This window comes from Pelmatolapia mariae, linkage group LG12 (assembly GCF_036321145.2).
Source record: "Pelmatolapia mariae isolate MD_Pm_ZW linkage group LG12, Pm_UMD_F_2, whole genome shotgun sequence".
NCBI classification, from domain to species: Eukaryota; Metazoa; Chordata; class Actinopteri; order Cichliformes; family Cichlidae; genus Pelmatolapia; species Pelmatolapia mariae.
Window position 1 is genome coordinate 30,611,823 of NC_086237.1, and position 25,585 is coordinate 30,637,407.

The 25,585-nt window shown below is 38.2% G+C and overlaps 2 protein-coding genes and 1 long non-coding RNA gene across 5 annotated transcripts; 2 read left to right on the forward strand and 1 right to left on the reverse strand.

Moving 5' to 3' along the window:
* Positions 1 to 422: 422 nt before the first annotated feature.
* On the forward strand, positions 423 to 3,467 carry LOC134639500 (uncharacterized). The gene is made up of 3 exons (XR_010095359.1): positions 423 to 584; positions 3,008 to 3,115; positions 3,250 to 3,467. It is a non-coding gene; the product is annotated as an uncharacterized LOC134639500 (long non-coding RNA).
* Positions 3,468 to 3,535: 68 nt separating this feature from the next.
* On the reverse strand, positions 3,536 to 18,070 carry LOC134639009 (myogenesis-regulating glycosidase-like). 3 transcript variants are annotated; one of them, XM_063490010.1, is made up of 7 exons: positions 18,047 to 18,070; positions 16,024 to 16,077; positions 15,591 to 15,869; positions 14,014 to 14,545; positions 11,279 to 12,083; positions 11,077 to 11,186; positions 3,536 to 7,523 (listed from the first exon to the last, which is right to left on the reverse strand). In XM_063490010.1, exons 1-7 carry the CDS (start codon positions 18,052 to 18,054, stop codon positions 7,176 to 7,178), a joined length of 2,136 nt encoding a protein of 711 aa, XP_063346080.1. In that variant the 5' UTR covers positions 18,055 to 18,070; the 3' UTR covers positions 3,536 to 7,175. The 3 variants fall into 3 exon arrangements, with proteins under 3 accessions (XP_063346080.1, XP_063346078.1, XP_063346079.1); XM_063490008.1 differs by lacking the exon at positions 18,047 to 18,070 and adding an exon at positions 17,110 to 17,482; XM_063490009.1 differs by lacking the exon at positions 18,047 to 18,070 and adding an exon at positions 16,836 to 17,098.
* A 3,454-nt stretch (positions 18,071 to 21,524) lies between these two features.
* LOC134638310 (izumo sperm-egg fusion protein 1) lies at positions 21,525 to 25,410 on the forward strand. The gene is made up of 8 exons (XM_063488819.1): positions 21,525 to 21,726; positions 21,900 to 21,974; positions 22,133 to 22,216; positions 22,338 to 22,358; positions 23,618 to 23,707; positions 23,957 to 24,084; positions 24,296 to 24,446; positions 25,238 to 25,410. Exons 1-8 carry the CDS (start codon positions 21,525 to 21,527, stop codon positions 25,408 to 25,410), a joined length of 924 nt encoding a protein of 307 aa, XP_063344889.1.
* Positions 25,411 to 25,585: the final 175 nt, after the last annotated feature.

Genomic DNA, 25,585 nt, shown 5'->3' on the forward strand with positions numbered 1-25,585 from the left:
TAATATATTTGACATTTAAAAAAGGATATTTATGCACTACAATCTAATTTATATTGTATTGCCTCCTGCAGGACAGGCTGCACATGTGAATTTGTCACTGTTTTTTCCTCCTTCTCCTTTTACTCGCTACAATAATAAAACCTTTGGTTTCATGAGGTCACCTTTGCTGACAGACCGATGGGGAATTAAACATTTACCCCTTGTTAGTTAAAGCAGCCTGGTGAAATGAGGTCCATCCGAGTAGAAGCAAGCTATTCTTAATGAAGTTTATGATTGCTGCCTTTTGCAGTAAAGGAAATCCATCCATGTGCATCTTAAAACTAGTGATAATTTTGTAGCATTAACTTCTTTTGTGAACATATTGTGCAGTGTTGCATCAACACAAAGTTAAATTACCTCCTCAACAGGGCGGGGTGTTCAGTACCGTCCTACTCACTTTCTGAGGAATTGAAACTGAAGAGCTGAACAAAGGAACAAAGCCTTTTTGACTTTCTGTCCTCCTCACACATCGTGTACTTGTTACTTGTTACTTCTCACCATGAAACTTCTTGGAGCTCTGATCCTGATTTTGATTTTGTCCACAGGTAAGAGCAGTTTATGATTCATTTGTCTTGTTCTTTACCAGATTATCAGATAATCACTGATCCTTTCAACTCTTCTATTTTAAAATAAAACTGTAAGAGACATGAAAATGAAGAGAGAAGAGAGAACCCCTTGAAAAGCACATCTGAACCACAATTCTTCTGTGATGGAAAAAAGGAATAATTTTTGTACTATTAACAGTTTGATTTAAAATATACTATAAAAATGTCTTTATAACATGATAACATATCAAATTATGGAGCTCACTGTATTTTGTAATAGATATAGCAGATCCTGAAGGCCCTTTTACATAGTACAGGGCTGCGCTCTGAAACGCATTCACTTCTATTGCTTGCACCGCGCAATAACGGTTTCGCATGTCAAGCCATCTAGGTAAAAATTTGCCACTTTCCGAACCCGTCTGGTTAAGAAATTATGTAAAAATCACCGTTGAATGAGTCAGGACGCGTAAAAGTCGGCGACAAACCCGCCAGAACACCGTATTTTACGCCAGTGAGTGGCGTTTGAACACATCATTATCAGTGGCGAAAAAAATCGACCTCCTTTTCAGGTCAATTAAACGCCACTTCGTACATCACGCGGCTACGCTAAACAATACAAACAAAGGTCATTTTATCCCAGCGGACTGACTGAGTTGATGAAAAGCTACAAAAAACAGAACACACCACATGCATCCGTTAACACTCTTTATATAAATGGTATTGATCTCTTAAGCAAGAAATGCACCAATAAACATATTAGAGAATGTTTGTATAATGAGAAGAAAATAACTCCAAGAGGGAAGTTTTTTTGGAATGCTATTTTTGATCATATCAATTGGGATAAAGCGTGGCTTGTTCCTTTTAGATTTTGTATTACAAACAAAGTTAGAGAATTACATTTGAAAATATTACATAACATATATCCATCCAACACATACATTTCAAGATTCTGTGACATTGATAGAAAATGTACCTTTTGTAAAACTGAACTTGAAAGTGTTACTCATTTGTTTTATGGCTGTTCATATAGTGCTACGTTTTGGAGAGAGCTTGAAAATTATATACTGTGCAAAACAACATACGAAATCAAAATTGAAGGGAAGAACATTATCACTTATTTTGAAACTAAAGAAAAAAAATGTACCATTGTCAATCTTTATATCTTATTAGGGAAATTCCATATACATAAATGTAAATTTCAAAACTCATCCCCATCATTTAATTTGTTTTTGATTGAAATTGAATATTACTTAAACTCTCTTAAATTAACTTCCAATAAAAAAGGTTTATCATTGATTGAAATCCATTCAGAAATGTTTAACGAATGAGCTGTCACAGATACAACTTTCAAGTACAAAGTTGTTATGAAGTCTGTCACATTCCCCTTTTTTTTCCTTTATTTATTTATCCTTTATTTCATTGTACTGTATATTGTTATATATATAACTCTTATTTGCCCCCTATGTCTACTGTACAAACTGAACTGGAATGACTGACTGTTCGCTTTATAATTTCCAATAAAGTTGGGGGGGGGGAGGTCATTTTAGTCTTCCTCCGACAGATCTGATTCAAAGCCAATTTATTCCCGAGAAATACAGCAGCTGGACCTTTAACTAACAACACACTGTGGGACAAACTGTAGACACGAGCAGTTTGCTGATGTTTGTCGAGCTGAAAGAAACGTTGCATTTGAAATTACCTGCCACATGTTCCACCTTTATGCTCGCTCGACTTTTGTAGAACTAGCCAGATGTTGGCACCTGCAGTGCCCAAAAAAAGAAGAAGTAAACACCGGCTCACTTTCAACCCTGTATATGGCACACACCTTTTTCTTTTTCTTTTTCTTTTTTTTCTTTTTTTTTTTTGCATCTTTCATGTCTTTTAATCACACATCTTGGTAATTAATACATAAACGGAACCAGTGATGGGAATAACAGCGTTAACAGAGTTATATCAGGTTATAACGTGAAAAGTTTATTGTTCTAACAATATACTTTTCACGTTTGAACAACATAAAATTACGTTATTATAATATACATAATTATCACGTTCGTACAATATAATATTTATATTGTAAGAAGTGAAAGGTTTTTTGTTATAACGTGACATCTGAACCACGATTCTTCTGTGATGGAGAAAAAAAAGAATAACTCTTAAAAAATGGGTGACTTTGTAACTTTTGCACTATTAACAGTTAGATTTAAAATAAACTATAGTCATGTACAGATCCAAAACTACAAAAAAAATTGACTTTGAGTTACCTTACTGATCCAAACTTTAGAATCAATAAGGAAAATAAAAATAATTAAATACAAATAAAAACCTGGGTGCTTTAGCGCATCTACAGACTGCCAATGATGCTTTGCATTTGGAGATTCTTAATCCACGAGTGACAGTATTCAGTATTCTTTTTTTCTGTACAGCATGTGGATTAAGATGCTATTCATGTACAGCTTCTGATCCTCACTCCTGCACACAGACCACAACATGTTCCTACCCCTTTAACCGATGCTACACCTTGTATGTGAGCGGTAAGTTATTTCTAAACATCAGTAGTGTTTAAAGCTGTAAATCAGACGTGTTCTGAGCTGATATATTGATAAATGATTGGAACCAGGCCTTAATGTTGTTGCTCAAACTAAAGTTTTCCTATCATGTCTTACAGGCACCGTCACTAAGGGCTGCCAATACAGTGCCTCCTGTATCAAGCCTTTTAGCTGCTGTGAAGGGAACTTGTGCAACAGTGCTATACCAGCTGGTCCCAGTGTCGTGCTCCTGCTGGTGTCTTCAGCCATAATCACCGTCTTCCTCTGAAGCTCTGAAACAACTACATCTTAATGATGTTTTACTTTGTTCTTAACCAAAAATTATAACATAGGGATATTAAGCCATTTTTTAAATAATGTATGTATATTTATTTTCAATAAAACCACAATAATGTATCAACCACTGAATTGTTTAATTCCTAGGATTCTGCAATTCACATCACTACAGCAAAAAGATTTTTTGTGAGCTCTAACAGAAAGCCAAAAAAACCAGGACAGAAAAATAGACGTTATTGCGAGCAGATCAATCATTTATTTTTTTAGCTGTCTGATAAAGACTTATTTAATTGCTTTTTACAGTTATTTCCACAAGTGCAGAAATCACTTTTCCCACCCATTTGATGTGCTCACTCTGTGACTGAGATGACTCTTTCGTAAGAGACGCATCAGGCATATACAGTGTTTGCAACTATGAAAAACATGTCTTTAAAGGTGAATAACCTGAAAAAGTCAACAGTGATGCAAAAGTCAAGTAGGTGAATTTCACCTAGTCTGATCGCAGGTAAATACACATAAGTCATTCATTACAATACATACAGTACTTCTCTAGATGTCACATGAAAAACAAACATATACCATATGCATAAATAAAATTAAATATTTGTTCTTTGGCAGTCTACCTTCTAATTCAATCACTCAATCACGGGGGGGGAGCAACAACAAAAAACATTTTTACACAGAAAACTTTCCCTTTAACAGTCACATCTCTGTTGACTCACACTGAGGATTTCACCATCACACCTAAAACATCAAACAGTATATGATCACCAAATCCACTTATTGTGTTTTAAGTAAATATCCTTTTAAAAACCTTCATACATACATGTTATATTTTACATTTTGCGATCTAACCTATTTAACATAGGTTAGATCAGTGGTTCTTAACCTGGGTTCGATCGAACCCTAGGGGTTCGGTGAGTCGGTCTCAGGGGTTCGGCAGAGCCTCCGCCGTGACATGCACGGCTCATTTTGTGCACCAGTAAAAAACATATGTATGTCTTGAATTTGAAAAAAATCTTATTTTATTTTTCACTAAAGAGGGGTTCAGTGAATGCGCATATGAAACTGGTGGGGTTCGGTACCTCCAAAAAGGTTAAGAACCACTGGGTTAGATTCTCACACAAGCTTTCCTGGTTTCACAACAAAGATGACAAAGTAAGGTTACTAAAAAGAAGTATGAAATTATGTATGCATCCATTTACTTATTCATTTGAAGAAATGCTGCTGTGTACTGTGTCAGTAATAGCCACTCTGTGTAAGATTTTAACATTTCTTGTGGTAGGATCAAGAATGCAAGAAAAAACATAAACACGGCCAATTTATAGGATTTATCATTTGTAAGTTGCTGTGATTCCAAGACAAATTCATATATAGTAACACTGCTGTTTTCATTATTTTCAAGCAAGGCATTCAAATTACTTGGTGTGCTTTACTCTCATGCTGGCAATCACTATGAAAGAGCAGACAAACATTTAAACTCTTCATGCGCTTTGCAATGTCACTGCTTTGAAACATTGCATCAAAAACATCAATGTATGTAGAAATGTGTTTTATCCCTCTGGTTCTCTGTGCTAAGGTTGGCATACCATAGATTAGCTAATAAGGCAAATGAAGCCACAAGGCAGACATAGATGGCACACTAATATATGGCATCTTTGAGAATAATAACTGTTTTACAAGGTAAATCAGTTATAATAATAGAGTGCTGTGCAAAAGTCTTGAGCCACCCCTCATTTCTCTTTATTTTAAAGATATGACTGGGAAATAGGACAGCAATTTACTGAAATATGCAAACATACAGAGAAAAAAAACAAATAAGGCAAAAACAGAGTTTGTACAATTCTACTGAGTTTGAAAGTCAGTATTTGGTACGACCACCTTTATTCTTTAACACTGCCTGAACTCTCTTAGGTAAGCTTGTGTGTCATTTCTTCAAGTAGTCTGCTGATCCCCAACAATACTGGCTAAAATGTAGCCCCAAACCCTGACAGTGACTTGACTGTGCTGTAGACACTCGCCATTGTGACTCTGTCTTGACCTCTTCTGTAAATACCATTGATGATTTGAACGCCCCCCAAAAAATTTGGATTCATCACTCCATCTGATTGCCACTGATTTTCAGTCCAATTCTTTTGTAATTAGACCCACCTCAGCCTTTTCTCCCCATTTCCCTTGCTTAAGAATGGCTTCTTGACAGCCACCCTTTTACTGAGACCATTTCTGATAAGGCCTCAGTGAACAGTAGATGAAATGAAGCACAAATTTCTTAAGGACACAACTTAAGAAACAGAGATTGTTCATCCGCTGCCGACAGCTATTTATGTCTGTAATTTCTTTTGTCCGATTGTCCAGTTTCCTCAATGTTTTTAAGGACACACCGCACACCATATGCCAAGTTTTCTCCTATAACCTTGGTGATGCAAAAATACAATTTTATGCCTGTCAAACTGTGTAAACCTTGACATTTTTGTTGATTCGGCTGAAAAAAAGAGAAAAAAAAAAGGGGACAATTATATGTTTTTGAGACCAGCTGGTAGCAAAACAGTTCCTAAGATACAATTTAAAATTAGTTCCTTACAAAGTTGTCTGTGATAAACACAACAGTAGTTCCTCCCTTGTGTTAGGTGTCTTCCTTTAAGCTCTAGTTATTCATAGGTCAGTGTTAAGTGGCTTCGCAAACAATAAACACTCATCTAAAAATAGTCAGCTACGTGACTTGGACTGAAAACAAGTAAAAGCCAAAATCCATAGAAAAAAAAAAATCTGAAAGACCTTCAGACAAGCCTGGACAACTATTGCCCAAAAAACACTTAAAAATTGCAAGAAAGTTTGGCTCCTTCAAATTAAAATAAGAAAATGAGAAGCGGCGCAAGACTTTTGCACAGTAAAGTATAACAAATATATTACTGTAGATCGATAATAAATACCTTTTCAATGTACCCTGAGCAGTTAAGTTGACTTGTGCAGACTTTTTTATTAAAAAGCATAAAGCAGTAGATTTTGGCACTAAAATAATATAATGGCACTATAGGTTATGGGACTCACTGACGTAAAAGTATTTGCAGCTTATTGTTCACCCCTTATTTATCCCCAGAATCATGCATATTTAAAAACATCCAACATTATCCACAAATAAAAAATTAATAAATATAAAGAGAAATTAATCAAAAGACTGTAAAATGTAGATGTAAGTGCAATGCAAATTAATGCATGTTAGCTTAAAAAGTTAAAAACACAGAGTTAAGTATGGCTAGAGTGCATTTTTTTTATTGCCCAACCCAGTCAACCCCCAAAAAGACCCCCTAAATGGTAGTTACTTCAATTAATAAGCTAATGGAAATAATATTAACCCAAAACCGCCACCATGCTTGCTATAGAGCTTTGGGCTTTTTAAAAAAAAACGCAGTATTAGATGGCCACTAAGGGTAAGAATGGTGATGATACAATCACAGATCGGATCTTCTATTGGCTGTGAAAGGCACACAAGGATGAGTATTAGCTTAAGGATGCAAAATGAGAATTAGAAAGTAATTCTAATTCTTTGGGCGGAGGGTTTTAATCTGCAGGCAGAAGTCCTGACAAAGAGCAGGATGGAAGAGACATGAGGTTAATCTTCATTAAAATGTCACTCTACTCTCAACTCAAGCTTCTGGTGGTGCCTCCCTGCTTTTACTTGGCATGTGTGCTCAAAAAATTGTGTGCGTGTGTTTGCGGGCGCATGTGTGTGTGTTTGTGTGTCAGTCCAGTTTTCAATTCTTTAATGCCTTCAAAGAACCCTTGTAAAGAAAGCGATCTCATCCAGGTCCACAGGGTAATCAGTGAGGTACATGGGACCTTTATCATAATGTTCCCCCTTGTAGCTTTTCCATCGTCCTGCAGGCAAGTAGATATCCCTCTCTTGCTTTCCTGGCTCCAACACTGGAGCCACCATGAGGTCATCCCCAATCAGGAACTGGGAGTCGATCTTATAGGCAGCCTCATCATCATTGGCAATCCACCAGAGGGGCCTTATGATCGGGTCTCCTGTATCAAGAACCACGTGTGCCAATTCAAGAACTTTTGGTGCCACCAGAGTTTCATGGAGCCCTGTGAACTTCTGCGCTATCTTTACCACCTGCAGATGTACAAAGACACTGGGTTAGCATGGAGCAGATGCCACCTAACAGACAGCGTAGAGTAATCTAAAACCATCCACACTTCCTGCTTCAATTTATGCATCAAAACACACAGAAAAAGAACTGACATATTGTTTTTGACTTCTGACTCTCTTCTGACTAGCTCAGAAGAGAGTCAGAAGAAGGTAGGGCAAAATTCACTAAGCCTGAGAGGCATAAGAAAATGTTTAAAGCTCCAAAACCTTGTGTACAGGGTAAGTTGACTTGGATGAGTATTTTTATATTAAAATCTACTAGGAGCCAATGTTCCCTCTAAGCTGCACACGTGCGCAATTGCGCACTGCTGGCACGGTCTCTGCGCACAGAAAATCTGTGTTGCGCACAAAAAAAATTAACCTGAATTGAAATTAAAATTAATACTTTAATAATTCTGTTTTGCAGTGTTAGTCAGTAAGTGACTGGCTGCTCCCATATTGTATTAGAACGATGCCACCTTATCCCATAGTCCAGCCAATAATGCGATTTACATTCGTATATACGCAGCTAATCAACGTGGTTGACAGGCTATGACAGTGTCCTTATGTGCTGACACCGGTGTTTTAGCTAGCAAAGCGGCGTGGCTGATGTGCAGTGAAGCCACGTTAATGACAACGTGTACAACCATTGGAGATATGAGCAGGACAGACAGAACAATTGACAGAAAAAGTGTGGACTTTATACCAGTTTTTAAATTGTGTTGATAGGCCACATAAAACCAGAGTTATGATAAAAATATATGCAATGTTTGGTTTTCTTCCTGAATACTATCGTTGTTTATATTTACTGCGGGAATAAACGGTAAAAACGGCGTTTTATAAGAAAAAAGGCTCGAAAGCGCTCTCCGCCTGTGAGCAAAAACAAACTCCACCCCCTCTCCCTTTCCTATTCGTCCAAAAAAGTACCATATCGACCAATCAAAAAATGATATGGCAACGTCGCATCTAGTTGTTAAGAAACGGGGGGAAGTTTTAGGAGTGCTTTGATATGTGAGAGATTTGCGACGTTTAGCGCAAATCTTGTGTAGTTAGTGTGTAGTGTAGTTTTGCTGTGTGTGTCAGAACAATGAGGCGAGTACTGAATGTTACAGGTGTTAGAGGAGTGATACATCTCCTGTTGTCAGGCCTGCAGGTATCAGGCTGTTGTTCTCCTTTATCTCATAGGGGACAGAAATTATTTTTTGGAGTGGCACAAATGATTTGTGTGGCATCAAATTTGATGCAGAACAGCTGATTGTTTTGTAAATAGTTTGAAATGTTTATTTAAAAACGCCTTGGCTGCATTTAAAAAAAATAGCTGCAAAAATCTTTGTTGTTTGCCAAACTGAGTTACTTTTTTGAAGAAGTAACTATATAATTAATTGCCCAGCATTGGTCATTATATACTGTATTTTGCAGACAGAGTTACAGGACTCTCTCCCAGACCACAGACTCATAATAAAAGTCAGAGCTTTTTTTAAAAAAAAGAAAGAAAGTTGTGTTTTCAAAATTGGAGTTCAAGTTCTTTTTACTTCCAACAATGTTAACATACTGCACAGGTCAATGACTAGATTTTTTTTACATTTTCATTGTAAGTGGGCTAAAGCAGTTAATTAAAAGTAGTCTAACATAAATGTAAATGCTGTAATTTGATTATTTTAATAAACCATGTAACTTGGATGGATTAGATGCCAGCGCGACCACAGTGCACACGTCTGATGTCGCTCACAGTGGTCCAAGGGATCGCTCAGGGAGTTTGTGTGTTCGCTCAGACACGTGAAAAATTAGAGGGAACATTGCTAGGAGCCCATGTGGTCTTATAGCTGGACAGTCAGAGGGCATGATCTGGAAAGTTTTTTAGAAAATTAATCTTTCTGAAACTATAAAAAAAGAGTATTTGCATATTTCTGTGACCATGTTTGGATCTCTGAAGTGCAAAACTGGTGTTAGAAGTATAAATCTTATCTGAGCATTCTTCTCTGTCATCCTGAGGGAGAGATTTTTGGTGTCCAGTAGGAGGACTTGAAAATAATTTTTTTTAAAAAACTATTAACTGTTTTTGCTGCTGCATTGTTATTTGTTTTAACTTTTTTTAAAAATGTCTATCATGGTACACTGCATGCTACATGTATTACAACACGACCCACTCTATGCAAGATCTTGCCGCATGCAGTGATCATAAGAAAAGTAAAGAGTCCACATTAAAGCACTTCATTATGCTGAATGGCCTAAAACAAATAGGTCAGGACTCACAGTGTTCCCACAGTGTGGTCAAGTATGTCATGGAATGAAAAGACTGGTACTTAGAAAATGTGTCAAGGAAGAGGCAGAAAAGAAAAGCTGACTGAAGTAGATGAAAGGCACCTCAAGATTTTAAGTGCTATAGACAAAAAGCAGACCACTGCTGATTTTCAGGCAGCGATAAATGCTTCTAGATCAGAGTATGAGGTTTCCAGAATGACCATAAACTGACAACTGAACAAATACAGCTTAAAAGGAAGAATAGCTTCTAAGAAGCCATTACTGAGCGCTGCAAACAGAAGCGTTTCAGATTTGCCAGCAAGCACAAACACTGGACTAAAGATGACTGGATGAAGGTACTCATCCAGTCGTAAACATAAGAGTCCAAGTTTAAACTCTTTACTTCCACAGAAGAAATGAATAACATTTTGATGCAAGACTAGTTACGGTGTGAGTTTCCATTTCTGCAAATAGCATGGGGAAATTAGTGCAAAGCACTAATGAATAGAAAGGTCTAACAAAACATCTTGGAGCATCATGGAATCACTTTTGGACTAAAACTGATTGCCATGGGTTCATTTAATGACAAGAAAAGGCAAGACAGAGACTATTTGACTAAGAAAAGGGAATCTGATGCGCTGGCCAAATCGACATAATTCTATAATATTTTATGTGTGATTAAGGACTGTTTATCTCTTTCAAATATATATATATATATACATATATATATATATATATATATACAATTTCGAGTTTTAAGCATTTTTTTGCCAAATTTCTAAAATATTCTTGTTTTCTTTTTTATAACTAGTGGTCTAATAAATTTAAGCGCTGTATGTAAACAGATTTCATTTAACTGGTATGCATACCCTTAAATTCCCCATAACTGGTCTGTGTAGACCTTTATGGTTTAAACTTTGGCGCCCCCCTGTGGTAGTTTTACAAACACACCAAAAAGAATTTGAAGCAACAATTATTCTGTCATTTCTCTACAAGCAAACAAACAGGCACTCCACGGTAATGTAAAGGTTAAGTTTAAGCTTCCCCTCCATTATTTCATCTGTAATTAGTATTTTGCACTATAGTACTGATAGAGCAAGAAAGATAATTTTTACACCAACTGTAAAATGTGTTGCAAAATTGTTACAAACCCTATTACAAATGTTGCAAAAGTGTGTATGCGTGATGTACACACACACACAATTTAGTAAATTTAAATGCAGGAAAAGCTCAGAGGCTACACACTGTAAAATACTTTTCTACATCTAAAATTCATTGCTTGCTTTATTTGGCTTACCTCATTGTCATAAGCCCATGGAGGTATGGAGAACTGCATGGCAGGCATAAAGGCAGACAGCTCCAACCATCTGATGTACAGTTCTCTGTCTGGCAGACCATTTAACCCACCTTAAACACAGATGAAAGACTGTCAGATAAAACCAGATCAGAGAAAATCTGTTTTTTTAACAGAGCTAATGCTCTTAAAATGCATGCCATACCTGCAGTATGGTTTGGGTATGCATTTCCTCCTATCATATCAGGTAAGACAAACTGGTAACCCAGAATGCCTATAGTCAGAACAGTAGGGATGATGGACTTGAGGCCAAGCTCGTAACCCCACACCGAGTCTCTGTCAATGATCCTGAAGAAGCAGGAGATATTCTGACTCTGGTAACCCACCCTTAGCTCAGCATGCTCCATAAATGGTATAGCCATCTCTGCGTAGCGGCGGGTGAAGGTGGAAGGGTTTGACAGTGGGCCTAGGGTACTAAACTGACGGGGCAGGTAGCTCGTTTCACCTGCATCAAACTTGAAGGAGGTCACCCCATAGCGACTTTTGAGCATGTGCAAGTTTGAGGAATACCATTCACGAGCGTCTGGGTTTGTGAAGTCCAAGATTCCTCCAATCCCGTTCCACCAGCGAACCAGAGCGGGCAGTTCACCGCCTGGCTCACGGACAAATAGCTCTTTCTCTACAGCTGCACCAAAATTAATGGAGTCATAGTTGATAAAAGGGTGCGTCCAGAGTGTAACTTGAAAGCCGCCCTCTCTTAGTTTGTCAAACATGCCGCTTGCATTGGGGAACTTCTGCGGGTCAAAGTCAAACTCTCCGTAATCTGCTGTGTAACGGTCATCCAGCTCTAGATGGGAGCAGTTGAAGCCATGCCTAGTGATGTCAGCGGCATAGCGCAGCAGCTTCTCCTGAGTTACAGCTGTCTTGTAGATAGCCCATGTGGACCACACTGGTTTTTTGAACAAATCAGCAGATGGGACTTTGATAGGCTTTGTGAAATACCGGCGCACCTGAGAAAAGAACATGAATGATTAGGGAAAAACAAGAAAAGAAAAGAACATGAAGTAAGTGATTAGAGATGTTTTTAAATGTGTGCTTATTGTCTTTCATTCAAGCCTGCACAGGCTTTGTGCTTGATTAAACAAGTGTAAGGAAATATGCCTACTGGCTTCCTTACAATAACCAGATAAATTAGCTTAGGGGTTGCTTGGTCCCTTACAGCTTGAGAATTTCAGCTTTCCGTGTCAAGAAATAACCAACTACATAAGCCAATTTTTAGACTTTTTCTAAAGATTTTACAAACACACTATAAGATTATAATATTGATATCCTCATTAAGAAAGCATTTACAATTGTGGAAATCATTATTAATTCATAAGTTTGCTCTCTTACAAAGAAAAAACCTGAAAAAAAACACTGCATAAAAGTTATAAATTGATTTGAATGTTACCGAGTGAAATAAGTACTTGATACCCAAGCAAAATATGACTTAGTATTTGGAGGAGAAACCCTCCAAAGCACTGTCATGTCGTCATTCACCAGGTTTGCACACATCTCAGGAGGGATTTTGGCCCACTCATCTTTGCAGAAACACTCTAAATACTTTAAGTTTCTTGGCCTTCACTTGGCAACTCGAAGCTTCAGCTCCCTCCACAGATTTTTTTAATAGAATAAAAGTCTAAGACTGCCCACGCCGAATCTTGATGTTTTGTACTTCTTTCGCCACACTATCTTTATCTTGATGCTATGTTGGAAGACCCATCCACAACCCATATGAAGTATCCTGGATGAGGGAAGTAGGTTCTCATCCAAGATTTTACAGTACATGGCCCTATCCATTGGCCCCTCAATGTGGTGGAGTTGTCCTATATTCTCAGAAGAAAAACAGCCCCATAGCATCTTTCCACCTCCATGCTTGACGTAGGGAATGCTACTCTTTGGGTCATACCCAGTATCTCTCTTCCTCCAAACCCAGACATGTAAAGTTGATGCCAGAGAGCTTGATTTTAGTTTCATCTGACCACTGTGCATTCGCCAAGGCCTTCTCTCAATCATTTAGATGTTCACTTACAAAACTTGAGATGATCCTGTACATTTGCGTTCTTGACCAAGGTGACCTTGCGGGCGCTTCAAGATTTCAATCCATTATAGCATAGTGTGTTGCCAGTGGTGACAGACCACAGCTTTGAGGTGATCCATCACCTCTCTTATGATGGTCCTCGCCCATGAGGCAAAATCTCCATGCTGAGGACATTGATGGTCATTTTATATTTTTTCCAGTTGCACCAACAGTTGTAAACTTCTCCCCAAGCTTCCTACTGTAACTTATACCAGCCTTTTGTAGGTCAACAATCTTTGAAAGCCTTTGAGAACTCTTTGGTCTTGCCCATGGTGGTGGACAGGTTGGAAGAGAAGAAATTGATTCTGTGGACAGGTGTGCTTTATACACATAGTGAGTTGAGATCAGGAGTATCTGTAACTGACTGACTGTGGGAGCCAGACTTCAGGCTGGGTTGTAGGAGATCAAATACCTTTTTCACTCAATGACAAGCAAATCAATTTAATCTGTAAATTTTATGTAATGTGCTTTTTTCTGGTGTTTTGATTGATTCTGTCTCTCTCCATTAAAAATTAACTACAATAAAAATTAGAGGATTTTCATTTCTTTGGAAGTGAACAGACACTTAAATTCAACAGTGTATCAAAGAGTCATTTCCCCAACCTAAGTATATTTTCTGGAATGTTAAAGATTAAAACTACTCTGCAGGGGAACAAACGATTTTTGGCAGAAGTGTTAAATTAAAAATGCATATGCAGGATGGGACAAGTGTTTCTGGTCCAGTCATTTGTTGTACATCTGAGTATATATCCACTACACTTTAAATTGGCAGCCTTTAACACTATTAAATATTTGTCAAATATCTACATAACTACACTTACCATGTACTTGTGAATAGAGGTGACATCTGACCCCACACAGACTCTATAACTGAGTTCAGGAAAGGTCTGCTGTCCTTCTAGTGGTCTGAAGGGAGAGTCCTGGTACCGGGCCTGGAACCTCAGTGTCCTGTTCTTCTCTGACCAGCCCAAATGAAACGGTACTGAGTCATTAATCTTAATGGCAGTTGCATTTGATGACAGCCAGTACCGCTCTAGAATTCCTCCAAAAGCATTTCGATTGGAGTAGACGTCACTTGTGATGAAAGGTCGTGGTTCCTCTTCTCCCTGAAATCTGATAGGCCAGTACTGTGTTGCTGTCTCTGCCCCTCCATACCAATGAGAGTCATTATAGGCCATGACATGCTCTACCAAGTGCTTATTCTGCAGCTCCTCCCAGCGAACCCGATAGCAGATCACCGTGTCCTTTGGACGAACTGTTTGGATAAAAAAGTTGAGCTTGCCAGAATTCGACTGAGTGCAGCTCAGAATATCTCCCTCCTTTGAGCAAGAGTCCAGATCCAGAGTGCCAGACCTAAGATTAGGTGTTTAAAAGAAAGAAAACAAAGGGGTCAGTTAAACACAGTTGATATTATTTGTGTTTTAAAACAAATAAGTAGTAGTGCAACAACAAAGAAAATGTTTTAAGCTCTATTCCGTTGTTCTAGTTGTCTGTGGAGGGATTGTTCTATAGCTATTTCTGTCGGTATGAACTCTGCTGGCAAAGGACACATCTATTACGGTCTTCCCTAAGGGTGTAATCATGTGTCTGTCTCGTCTGATTTTCCATCATCCATCCAAACACTGCAGACAGGCAGACTTAAAGCAGATACAAAGAAGAACAACTCTGTCAAGACCAAAAGAAGTTACAAAGGCAAAGAGTCCACGATTTGCTGGGACTTAGTTTCACAAGAGAAGTGTTTGTGGAGTGTCTTGATTTGGATTGCACAGACATTCCTTTGGTGCTTATCTCAGCTGTAAGATAAAATTATAATTAGTCTTATTTATTACCCTTATAAGTAGCAGAGTTTTTTTAATTTTGTATTTTCTAATTCTAATTTCTAATTTTGTAATTCATCTTTTATTGTTTAAAAATGTTTAGCTTTAGTTTTTATTAGTTTCAGCATTAGTTTTAGTCTTTTAAATAGTGACTGAATGGAGGGCATATGCAAAAGGCACAATTTAAAAAAAAATCAGTAAAGGTGTAATAACACATTTTAGAAAATGCCAAAACTAATGCCTCATTATTTAAAATTTTAGTTAGTTTTCCAAGTTCATAAAATCAGTTTAATTACAGTTTTTTTAAAGTGTAGTATTTATTTCTATTTCATTTAACAAGGTCAGTTTTAGGTTTTGCTTTAGTTTTAGTTCATTCAAATAACTGTGACTAATAGGCAATCAGGCAATTCAAATAATTAAATTATTAATCAAAATGTATCTTGTTAAAGGAAACAAAAATGCAGATGATTCTCTGTACAGTTTCCTGAGCATTAAAAGCACAGACAACAAGTCCAACCAAGAAAAAAAAATCAGCAAATTACTAATTATTAATTTAAAAATAATCAATAATATGAACCCACCTGAATGTCATAGTGAAGACAACAGCCCCAGCTTGGTTGTGAATAATAAAACCATCCTTGTTCAGGTCTAACAACGCTGTCTTGAACAACTGGGCTTTACGAAGTGACACTGAGTAATAGCACCAGGCGACCACAGCAGCTAGCACCAGCACACAGCCCAACATACTTGCCATCACCAGTGGCCGACCTTCATGAGAAAGTTTCTTCTTAAGTGGAGAGCCTCCGGGTCCCCCAGCCATCTGCTGCTCCCCAGGAGCCACCGGCACAATCTGATACATGCTGAAGGCGTGCAGAGAGGTGTGTAGGGAGGTAGGGTTGGAAGAAGAGTGGCAGGAATGGACAGCTGTACTTAACTTGCTGTCAGAGCTTTTGAAACAGAAATATAAATCTGTGCACTGGCAGCTGTGGGAGTGAAGGGAAAACTGATGTCTACCTGCCAATCTTTAGGAATGTCTCCATTTCTGAAAAGGGGCTGATATATCTGCTCCTGTGAGAGAGACAGACAGATGTTAGATTAAACCACAACAAGTGTAAAAGCAACAAACAATAGAAATAAAACACTATTAATATCATCATCACATCAAATAATGAATGGAAGCTAAATCAAGTTAAAGTGCTAAAAGAATAACAAGTAAATGAGTACAGGACATAAATATTGACCAGTCTACCGTAGACTTCATCACACTGGCTATCTATCTATCCAATTATCACCGCTGATGTTAGCTTAAAAGCGCTGCAGACAGCATTTCATCATTTTTAAAATTTACACATGATAATTTACAAACAGGTGACAAATTATAGGAAAAAAACAAAAATGTCTTAATGATGCGTTAAAAATATTACTTCATGCGGTATACTAATGATGTCTAACATGTCAGGTCCTCAGGTGGGATGAAATCTGGTGGCTGCAAAGGCATAATTTTCACACCAATGAAACCGTCTTAGTGGCCTGATTTTGCCTCATGGATGGGGGCAATATCATTATGGAGGAACTCACTGTAATCAGGATTTAAATTTAGTTGCAATAACACTTCCCTCACAGAAGCGAGTACACAAAAACATGCCATCAAAACAATACCTCCCAAAGAACAACAACATTTAGAAATATGTGCAATAAAGAATTCAAAAGAATAATAGCTGTCTTTCAGGGTTTTAGAAATCACATCTGCATGCAGTCACAACCAATCAGCAGCATAGTTACAGGCTAAAGATGACAATTTTGAGCATAAGGGGTTACTGTTTTACCTTGAATTGTCTGTCACTGAAAACTGTTTTTGTGTAGCATTGCTGTACTGGCCCTGTACTGTCTGTACACTTGCTTTTATTATTATAGCATAGTTCAGCAGCATCCAGCAGAGAGAGAGAGCGCAAGAGAGAACACAGGGCTTTTAATCTGGTAAATGGCAGGTATCCAGGCTCTGCACAGGCACTCATGATGAGAGAGCCAGCAAAACTGTAAAAACAGGCTGTGATCAGAGGAGGCACAGACACCAAGTCAGCATGATTCAATTACATTTACCTCAGGTAAGAGCACCTTCGGGATGAGTAAATAATAGCCCTCAAACAGCTGTAGTGCAGCAAGCCCACAGTTTTCAGATTGATAAGAATGCAGTCATCACCAGCAGAACCATACTTAACTTCCCCACAGGTAAACATTATCCTTCAGCTCCACATCCTTCTTTTATTGTGATGCGAAATCTTGCAAAAATCTTGCAGACACAGGGAAACATTTTCCTCCATATGTCAGCTTTTGCTCCAGTGAAGATCCTGTTCCTCATTGGTATGTAATTACTGACAAAACTGTACCATTGCTCAAATGTAGAATTAAGTTGAGAAAGCTCAACTTGGGATCCATTATAAATCTTTTTAAGAAACCTAGCAATTAGTCTCCAAACTGTGGGCTGAAATCATATTAATCTTTAATGGCTTTCGGAATGAAATGTATAACATTTTAAATTGAGCCACAGGGCCCGATGCAGTACAACAGGCTCCATACTGCAGGTTATGCAGGGGTTTCTAAAAACATGCACATTAACTACACAGTGACTACGAACTGTTCAAGGCAAATACTTAAATTACAACAAACATTAAAAACGTCGTCATCTGACTTTCTGAAAGGATCCCAGTGGACACAGACGCCGTCTAACGACGTGTATTGTTACGTTATCTATCCACGCCCGTGTCAAGCTGGCGTGTAACCAACTAATCAAGCACTTCCGATATCTAATCGATCCCCAACAAACACTCACTCGACTCGGCCGTTGACGCCGAGTCGGGATATTGCCGTAACAGTAACTCGCTCTACCAGTATTCACGAACTGTGTTTCAGAAGACCGTGCTCACAATTAAAAGCTATACTCGCCATGACAGTAACACGCAAAAAAACGTTGTGTCACATACAAAATATTTTAAGTGCTCTTAATAAAGCTGCGACCACAAAAACACATTCACCTTACCTCCGCATCTGACCACACTCCGGGGTCAACGTCTGTGCGCGCGGAAGCCTGCGGTGCAGCGACAGAGGCGTTAGTCCCACCCAAACGGAGCGAATGCGAAGCTGGTTCGTCCATCGATCTGTCATTCGTGTACAAGTTAGCGCGGAAGGATTCTGGGAAATGTAGTGTGATGACAATATCGTTACAGAGCCAAAAGAAACAGCTTCAAATTAGTTTATTGCAAGCTACGAACAATGTGAAACGCACAAGAGAAAGGCAAAATGGAGGGATTCATGTTGACTATTCTTAACGTTACTTTTAGATTATTATATTTTCCTTACCAAATCGTTGGTGCTAGCGTTGTCCGTGGAAACAATTCAAATATCAATTTCGCAGAGTTCAAACGTTTCATTCAACTTGTAGTGAATGTGTGTATGGATTGTTTTTTTTAAAAAACAATCCATTTTTTTATTTTAATTTTTTTTACGATGGTTGTTCATAACCACAGGTTACCGTCTTCCACCCTATGACAACAACAACTGGAGTACACTGCCTCACTTCCCGAACAGACCACAGAGGTGAGATCATCGAGAGCGAACAATAATGTTATTGTGGCTGTAAGAGGTTTTCTACCGCTGGGTGACAGCAACAAGCTATGAATAGCACGGCAGCTGAACGACACGACCATGGCGAAGTAGTCGACTCTTGTCTTATTTTTATATCCGTGAGCTGATGTTCTAAATGTTTTTAAGTTTACTATGAACTGAGAACTAGAGATGTAGACATATATTTTATTTAATCCCACACTGGCGAAATTCTCTCGTTACAGCAGCGCAAGGGACAGGTAAAAAAAAAGAAAAAAAAGAAAAATAGAAAAACATAAATGAGAAAAATAGTCTACAAAAAGCTAAAATATTATATTTGGTAAAATAAACCAACATTTTCCTTTATTATATGTACATAAAGTGCAGTAGGAATAATAATATTATTGTATACTCTGACTGCTGTACCACCAGCGTGGAAATCTACTAGATTACTATTTGACTAGTAGGCTAGCTAAAGTAAAATATTTGTAAAGAAGTAGCAGAGGTAAAATTTAAGTCTGATTTATTTAAGTGTTGACCTGTCTCTGAAATCCAAACGATTAGGAGACACAGAGTAACAGACACAAAGGAATGGTTGCTTTCAGGGAGAAGGCAAAGATAAAACTCAAAACAACCCTAGACTTTATTTCCAGGCAGAGGTCATAGACAGTAAACTCTAAGCAAGACCAAATTTTATACACACAAAAGACAAAAAAGGAAAAAAGGCAGTTGAAACTGACACCATGGGAAAAAAAACCCAACAGAAATCTCAAACCATTTCTATGTAACTACAATTTTGTAAGAGAATTGTGAACTTTAAGTATTGTGAAATTTAAGTATTCAGTCATTGATTCCTTATTTCCTGCATATTCCCTGGAGAAAATCAAATTATATTAATAATAAAAAATAGAGAAGGTACTAGGCAGAGGCTTAAAAATATATGCATCTCCTGTGAGTCATCTGCACTGGCAAGACAATTCACCATCTAGGGACGTAGTTTAGCACAGCAGGGCAAGGTCAGACAAGACGGCACTTGAATTTTTCTATTTAAGAAAGAAAATGCAGCTCCCCCACACCCAGTCAGAAGGATCCAGCCCAGTGTATGACCTTCAAAACAGCCCACAGAATGAAAATGGAGCTTGTCTATTAAGTGGTTAGAAGTCAAGTGACTTTAAAGGTGACTCTTAATGTAATGTACACCTTAGTAAGGCTGTGGTTAACCTGAAACAATTTGAATTAAAAGGATTTATTTTGCAACTTATTCTTTGTTTAATGGATATTTCTTTTCACAGTCATGTGAATAGAAAAGAATTGTAGGCATTCCTGTGGAAAAACGAAGTGCACGTTACTGCTTCCTTAGGAATTAAGAGGTTAAGTAGCACTTGATTAATTGATCAGCAGGAAGTGGGAGCACCTCTAAGGAAGCAGAATGTTTAGCAGTTTGGAGCATTCAGATACGTGTTAACACAATGCTTCAACCTTCATAGGATTGGACATCGAAGCAAGAGAAACTCAGAGAGACTACAAAGAGCTCAAGGGCTAAATGTCAGACTGTAGCATGTTAAATGTTAGAGTTCATGGCAGCACAATTAGAAGAAGACTGAACAAGGTGACTTCTGTGGAAGGGTTGCCAGGTGAAAGCCCCATCTCTAAAAAGAATATGGGAGCACACAGCATGTCCAAAGACAGATAACACCAAAATGGAGATGTTTGGCCATAATGCACAGTGCCATGTTTAATGAAAACCAAAACACAGCATATCAGCACAAGCACCTCGTACCAGCTACCAAGAATGGCGAAGGAGGGGTGATGATGTATGGTTGTTTTGCCCTGGGCACCTTACAGTCATTTAGTCAAGTATGAACTCCATTGTATACCAAAGTATTCTAGAGTCAAATGTGAGGCCATCTGTCCGATAGCTAAAGCTTGCCCAAAACTGGGTCATGCAAAAGGACAATGATCCCAAGCACAGCAGCAAATCTCCAACAGAATGGCTGAAAAAGAATCAAAGTTTTCATTTTTTGTGCTTTATTTTTTTAAAAGCTAGGACAAGACATGGACTCCAAATTGGTACCTTACCACAGTTCCACTTAATTGTGTGTGGTGATCGTGCTCAGCTCCGTTCAGTCTAGGATCCAGCATTTATAACAGAGGGACAAAAAAAGATATAGACTATTGCAAGGTGTTGCAATGGCATGCAAAGTCCAGACTGAAATGCTGCGGCAGGACCTTAAAAGAGCTAACAAATGCCCACAAACCTCAATGAAAGCACTGTTGTAAAAAAGCGTGGGACAAAAATTCCTCCACAATGATTTGAGAGCCAGAAAAAGTCATACAGAAAACAAATACTTCAAGTTATTGTTGAGGTGGTTCTGCAAGCTATTGACTCATGGGGTATACTTAGTTTCCCACAGGACTGGATAGTTTCACGTGAAATCTTTCTTTTTCATATGACTGTATGTGTGATGATGCTGATATTCTTTGTCTTACTATGCTAAATCTCTTTGGCTTTGATTGTTAGTCGGGGTTTTAGTGAAGCTTGAAGGTGCTTTTCACAGTTTTATTTTAAACTGATTAATCTAATGAATAATAGGCCAGGCGATCAACAATGAAAATTATTTTAATTTTCTGGCCTCATATTATTAAGTACATATTCATCAATTTATTTTTATTTTAAAGAAATAGGCAGAATGGTACAAACACTATGCTAAATCATGGTTAAAGGGAAACAGCAGAAAACGTGATAGGAGTAATAGTATGACAGCAGCAGTAATTGTAAAAGTACCCTTTCAATAAGAGCAACAGATGAAATGGTGATGACAGGGACAATGATATTTGGCAGCTGTGTTTCAGAAGCTTTCACTGGAGCCAAAGTGACTCATTCTGCTGCAGGAAAACTCAGCTGCAGAGGGGAGATGCCGTTGATGCTGGTGTCCCTGCTTTGCTGTGTCACTGCAGCCAGGGCCTGTCTGCAGTGCGACCGCAGCATCCGAATGATGCACGAGGACTTCATCTTGTCTGCTCCCACTCTGCAAGACCAGCTTGACTTGCAAAGTATTCGTGACCAAGCCTATGTGACCTACATAGAGACCAGTCAGGAACGAAAGGGGGTCATTGGTGAGATCAAGAAACTGTTATCTCGTAGTTCTTCTTTTCCAATAATGTCAGGCCAAGAAAAGTTTATTTTTTACAATTTGGAAACTTTACTGTTGTAGCTTTTGGACAAAAATATAAGTGTAAGACAGTTAAAATGATCAAAATAAACCAAATAGCACTCTTTTTTTGCTCAGATCCCACTACTCTATACAGAGCCAAAACTGAATACCAGAGTGAATTTGATCGCTTCTTGAAAACCAAGCTCACTGGTGAGAAACAAAAAAACAATCTATCACTCTTATTCTTTCCACTCAGAAATACACAGTAGCTGTAAACACACCCAAACACTCCAACAAGTAGAAGGCCATTATTACTTTTCCATTATATCGTCACTGAAAGTATTAACATGTTAAAACTATCTTTTAAGGATCTATAACATTTGAAGCTATTCAGATCATGGAGAAAGGCAGGAAGATTTTAGAGAAACATCTGGATGCTTTCGTCCCCAGTGGTAATTTGCATAACAGTCGGGGTTCTGCACAGTATGAGGCAATAAACTTTTTGTAAGTCATCGCTGTGAAAAACATGCATTAGTTTCAGATCATTTATTATCTTTTTTTTCTTTTCCTCAGAATTATGCCCCAACGTATGTGGTAAGTACTGAGACTGTGACAAATGATCTTTTAAGAGTGACTCATACAGATTGTTCCAGTGACAGTGGACCGTAAAATTTTGATCGAGAGACGTGAGACAACTGTAAAATGCTTTTTGCTGTCATTTGACAAACCAATGACTTTTCATTTATTTATTTATTTTGCTGTTTGATTTGCTTCCAGAAAAATGTGTGGTCTCATAGGGATCAGTACCAGGACCAATTTAATGTTCACTATATGTAGGCTAGAAAGGTTAGCACCATCGCCTGAAAGTCCCGAGTTTTAGTCCATCAGGCAGTTTGGGACTTTCTGTGTGGAGTTAACATGTTCTTCCTGTGCTTTTGGAAGTTCTCTCTGGGACTCCGCCTTCCTGCCACAGTCCAAAGACATGCATGTTAGATTAACTGGTGGTTCTTCATTGACTGTGGGTGTAAATGTGAGTGTGAATGGTTGTCCATCTTTGTGTTAGCCCTGCGACAACCTGACAACCTCTCCCGGAAATACCCAACTCTCGCTCAATGACAGCTGGGATAGACTCCAAAAGACTACAAAAAAAATTACAAAAGCAAATATCAGCAAACTTCCTAAAATCAAACTCATACAAATCATTTATTGGTCATTTCAAGATCATCTGTCCTGCTCCCACAGTCTGAGGACTAATGCTATAGCATACAATCACTATTGTTTATTAATGGCACTGAAAGGGTGGGGGGGGGGGTTACCAGTTTAATAACTTCCAGTGAACAGCCTGCTCACTATTTCCATCTCACTCTGGGGGGCTTTTAGGTCTCTAGTCATGTCCCCCCCCCACACACACACTTTCCATTACAAAAAAGTATTTTGAACTGATTTAAAACACTTTTTTGTAATGGAATGTGTTTCTGAGTGTTTTAATTTCTGTTTTCCTACTGGCTTTATTTTTATTTTCGGGTTTTCCTGCCTTTTTTTCCTGATGTTAAACTTCAGTCTTCCACCCTTTAAACTTTTCAAATATCCTTTTTCTATTTTATACTTGTTGTTATCTGCTGTTTAAGGTCATCCGTACTGTAGTTTTATTTAATTGTCTTGCCTATGTGTCTATTCTGTAATGTGTATTATGTGTTTGTTGTAAAGCAGTTTCTAAAACCCCTTTTACATAAGTGCAATATATATTAACTGTATTATGCATGATTTTTTTCTCTGTGTTGCTGTACATCATTTTATATCCATGTAGTATTTATTTTAGAGGGTGTGTGTGCATGTTTGTGTGTCATTATCAGGGCTTCTAATTAGAAGAGTAATGGATTGCGTCTCTTGCCGCTACAAAGTATACATCTGTCCCTCTCCGACTGGCCAACAGGACTGTGGTGGTATATTTTAATTTATTTGTTCTCGTGTTAATGCATGAGTGGATTAGGAGGAGTTATTCCTATGTGTTGGGACTGCACCGTTCTTTAGAGTGCATAGATATATGATGTCACGAGTGTATAAATGTGTGCTTACGCGAGTGACTGCTGCTGCCTGTCCATGTGAGACGCTAATGAAAAAGATTTTTCAAGTAATCCTGGTTCAGACAAATGGAGGATCCTACTTTCTCCCTCCTCTCAACCTTTGTCCAGAGTATCCAGTGCAGGCAGAGGAAGGAGGCCAGGCTTTGTTGAATTGTTTTCTTCCATGGCACCGTCTTCTATTGGGTAGACCAGAGTACCACTACTCCTGGGTGCCAGAAGCATCAGAGACTGATAAGGTCTCATTGCCATCACTGATGACAAATGAAGGCACAAACATTAAGAGACCTAAATGCTTCCATATAGATACATTTTGAAGTATCTGCATTCATCTGTAGTCTCTGTATTAGGTTTCTTTCCATATTTAGCTCCACAGTATCATACATATTTACTGTCTGACGGTTTTACACCCCTAACTTGAAACTATTCCTTCCTAATTTGTAAACACAGATGAATGAAAGTGACTTCAGTGTCTTGGTAGTGACAGAAGACTCATCTATTGTCTTGAATCAACTGCGTTTGGATGAAAAAGGAACATACCGCTGCTCCCTGCAAGCCCAAAATGGAACCATCTTCTATCAAGCCACTTTCCCACTCACTGGTACACATACATCCAACCATCCATTAAGTCATCTATTTTATTCTGCTTTTCCAGTTTAGGGGCTCGCCAGGTGCTGGAGCCTATCCCAGCACTTAGATATGCTGTATTAAATAGGACTGACCATTAACTACATTCTGAGTTGCTAAACTTGAATTAATATACATATAGTTCTAATAATTTACACAGAATGTCGTTGGCTGTTGTCTCTAACCTCAGTAAATGTCACAGATTTTAGTATTCTGGTCTGAGGGCTGCTAAAAATAAGTTTAAAGGTCATTTAAGACACAACAAATACAGAAGTAAATTATAAAAGAAACAACTTTACTGCATGTTCAGAAAAGTGCTAAAACTATCTGTATTTGGGTGGGGGTTTTAAATTACACTTGTTTGTTGTTTCTGTAATATTCTTCTCTTTAATCTTGGGACTTCCTCGTATTTTGTTTAGTGCATTCTTGTTTCCTTTTTTTTCTTTATGGACTTCCACAGAATTGCGAAACGCTTTCATTCTTATACCACAGCAGCTTTTTGTGAAAATTTGGATACAGTTTGGTACAGTAATGTAGTGTTATTTGTCAATACACTTGAATTAACTGCCCTTTTTAATACTATAATACATTAGTGTAATGATGCTTAGCAATGTAAATGTTTAAGTACACTAAAAGAACAAAGTAAGAAAATGTAAAATTGCAAAATTATAGTAGGTACATAAATTAACAGACAAAAGCTGGCAAATCCAGCCGCCTTTACTGTAATTTCACAGGGAAATTTCTTCTTCTCCTCCTTCTTCACAGTCATACCGTCACCTCACCAGACTCACTGGCCTTTAGTCACTCTGCCCTCCCTGCCTCATGGAGACAGCTACTCACCTTTTCAGCCTACAGAGGCCTTGCTCGTGCCACTCATCGCTGTGGTTATGGCTTTGACTCTGACAGCAAGCGTAGGACTCGCAGTTGTCCTGAGGTGAGACATAGCAAGTGGGTGGAGGGGAGAAAGAGGGGACAAGAGGTTTGCAGGAAGGGTGGAGGTGAAAAAGGTAGCACAGAACAGTCAGAGCATGACAAACTGAATAATGCAAGACAAAGGGACTGGCTGTGCTCGCGTGCAGTTTGAGGACTGAATTATAATTTGTTAAGCGATCC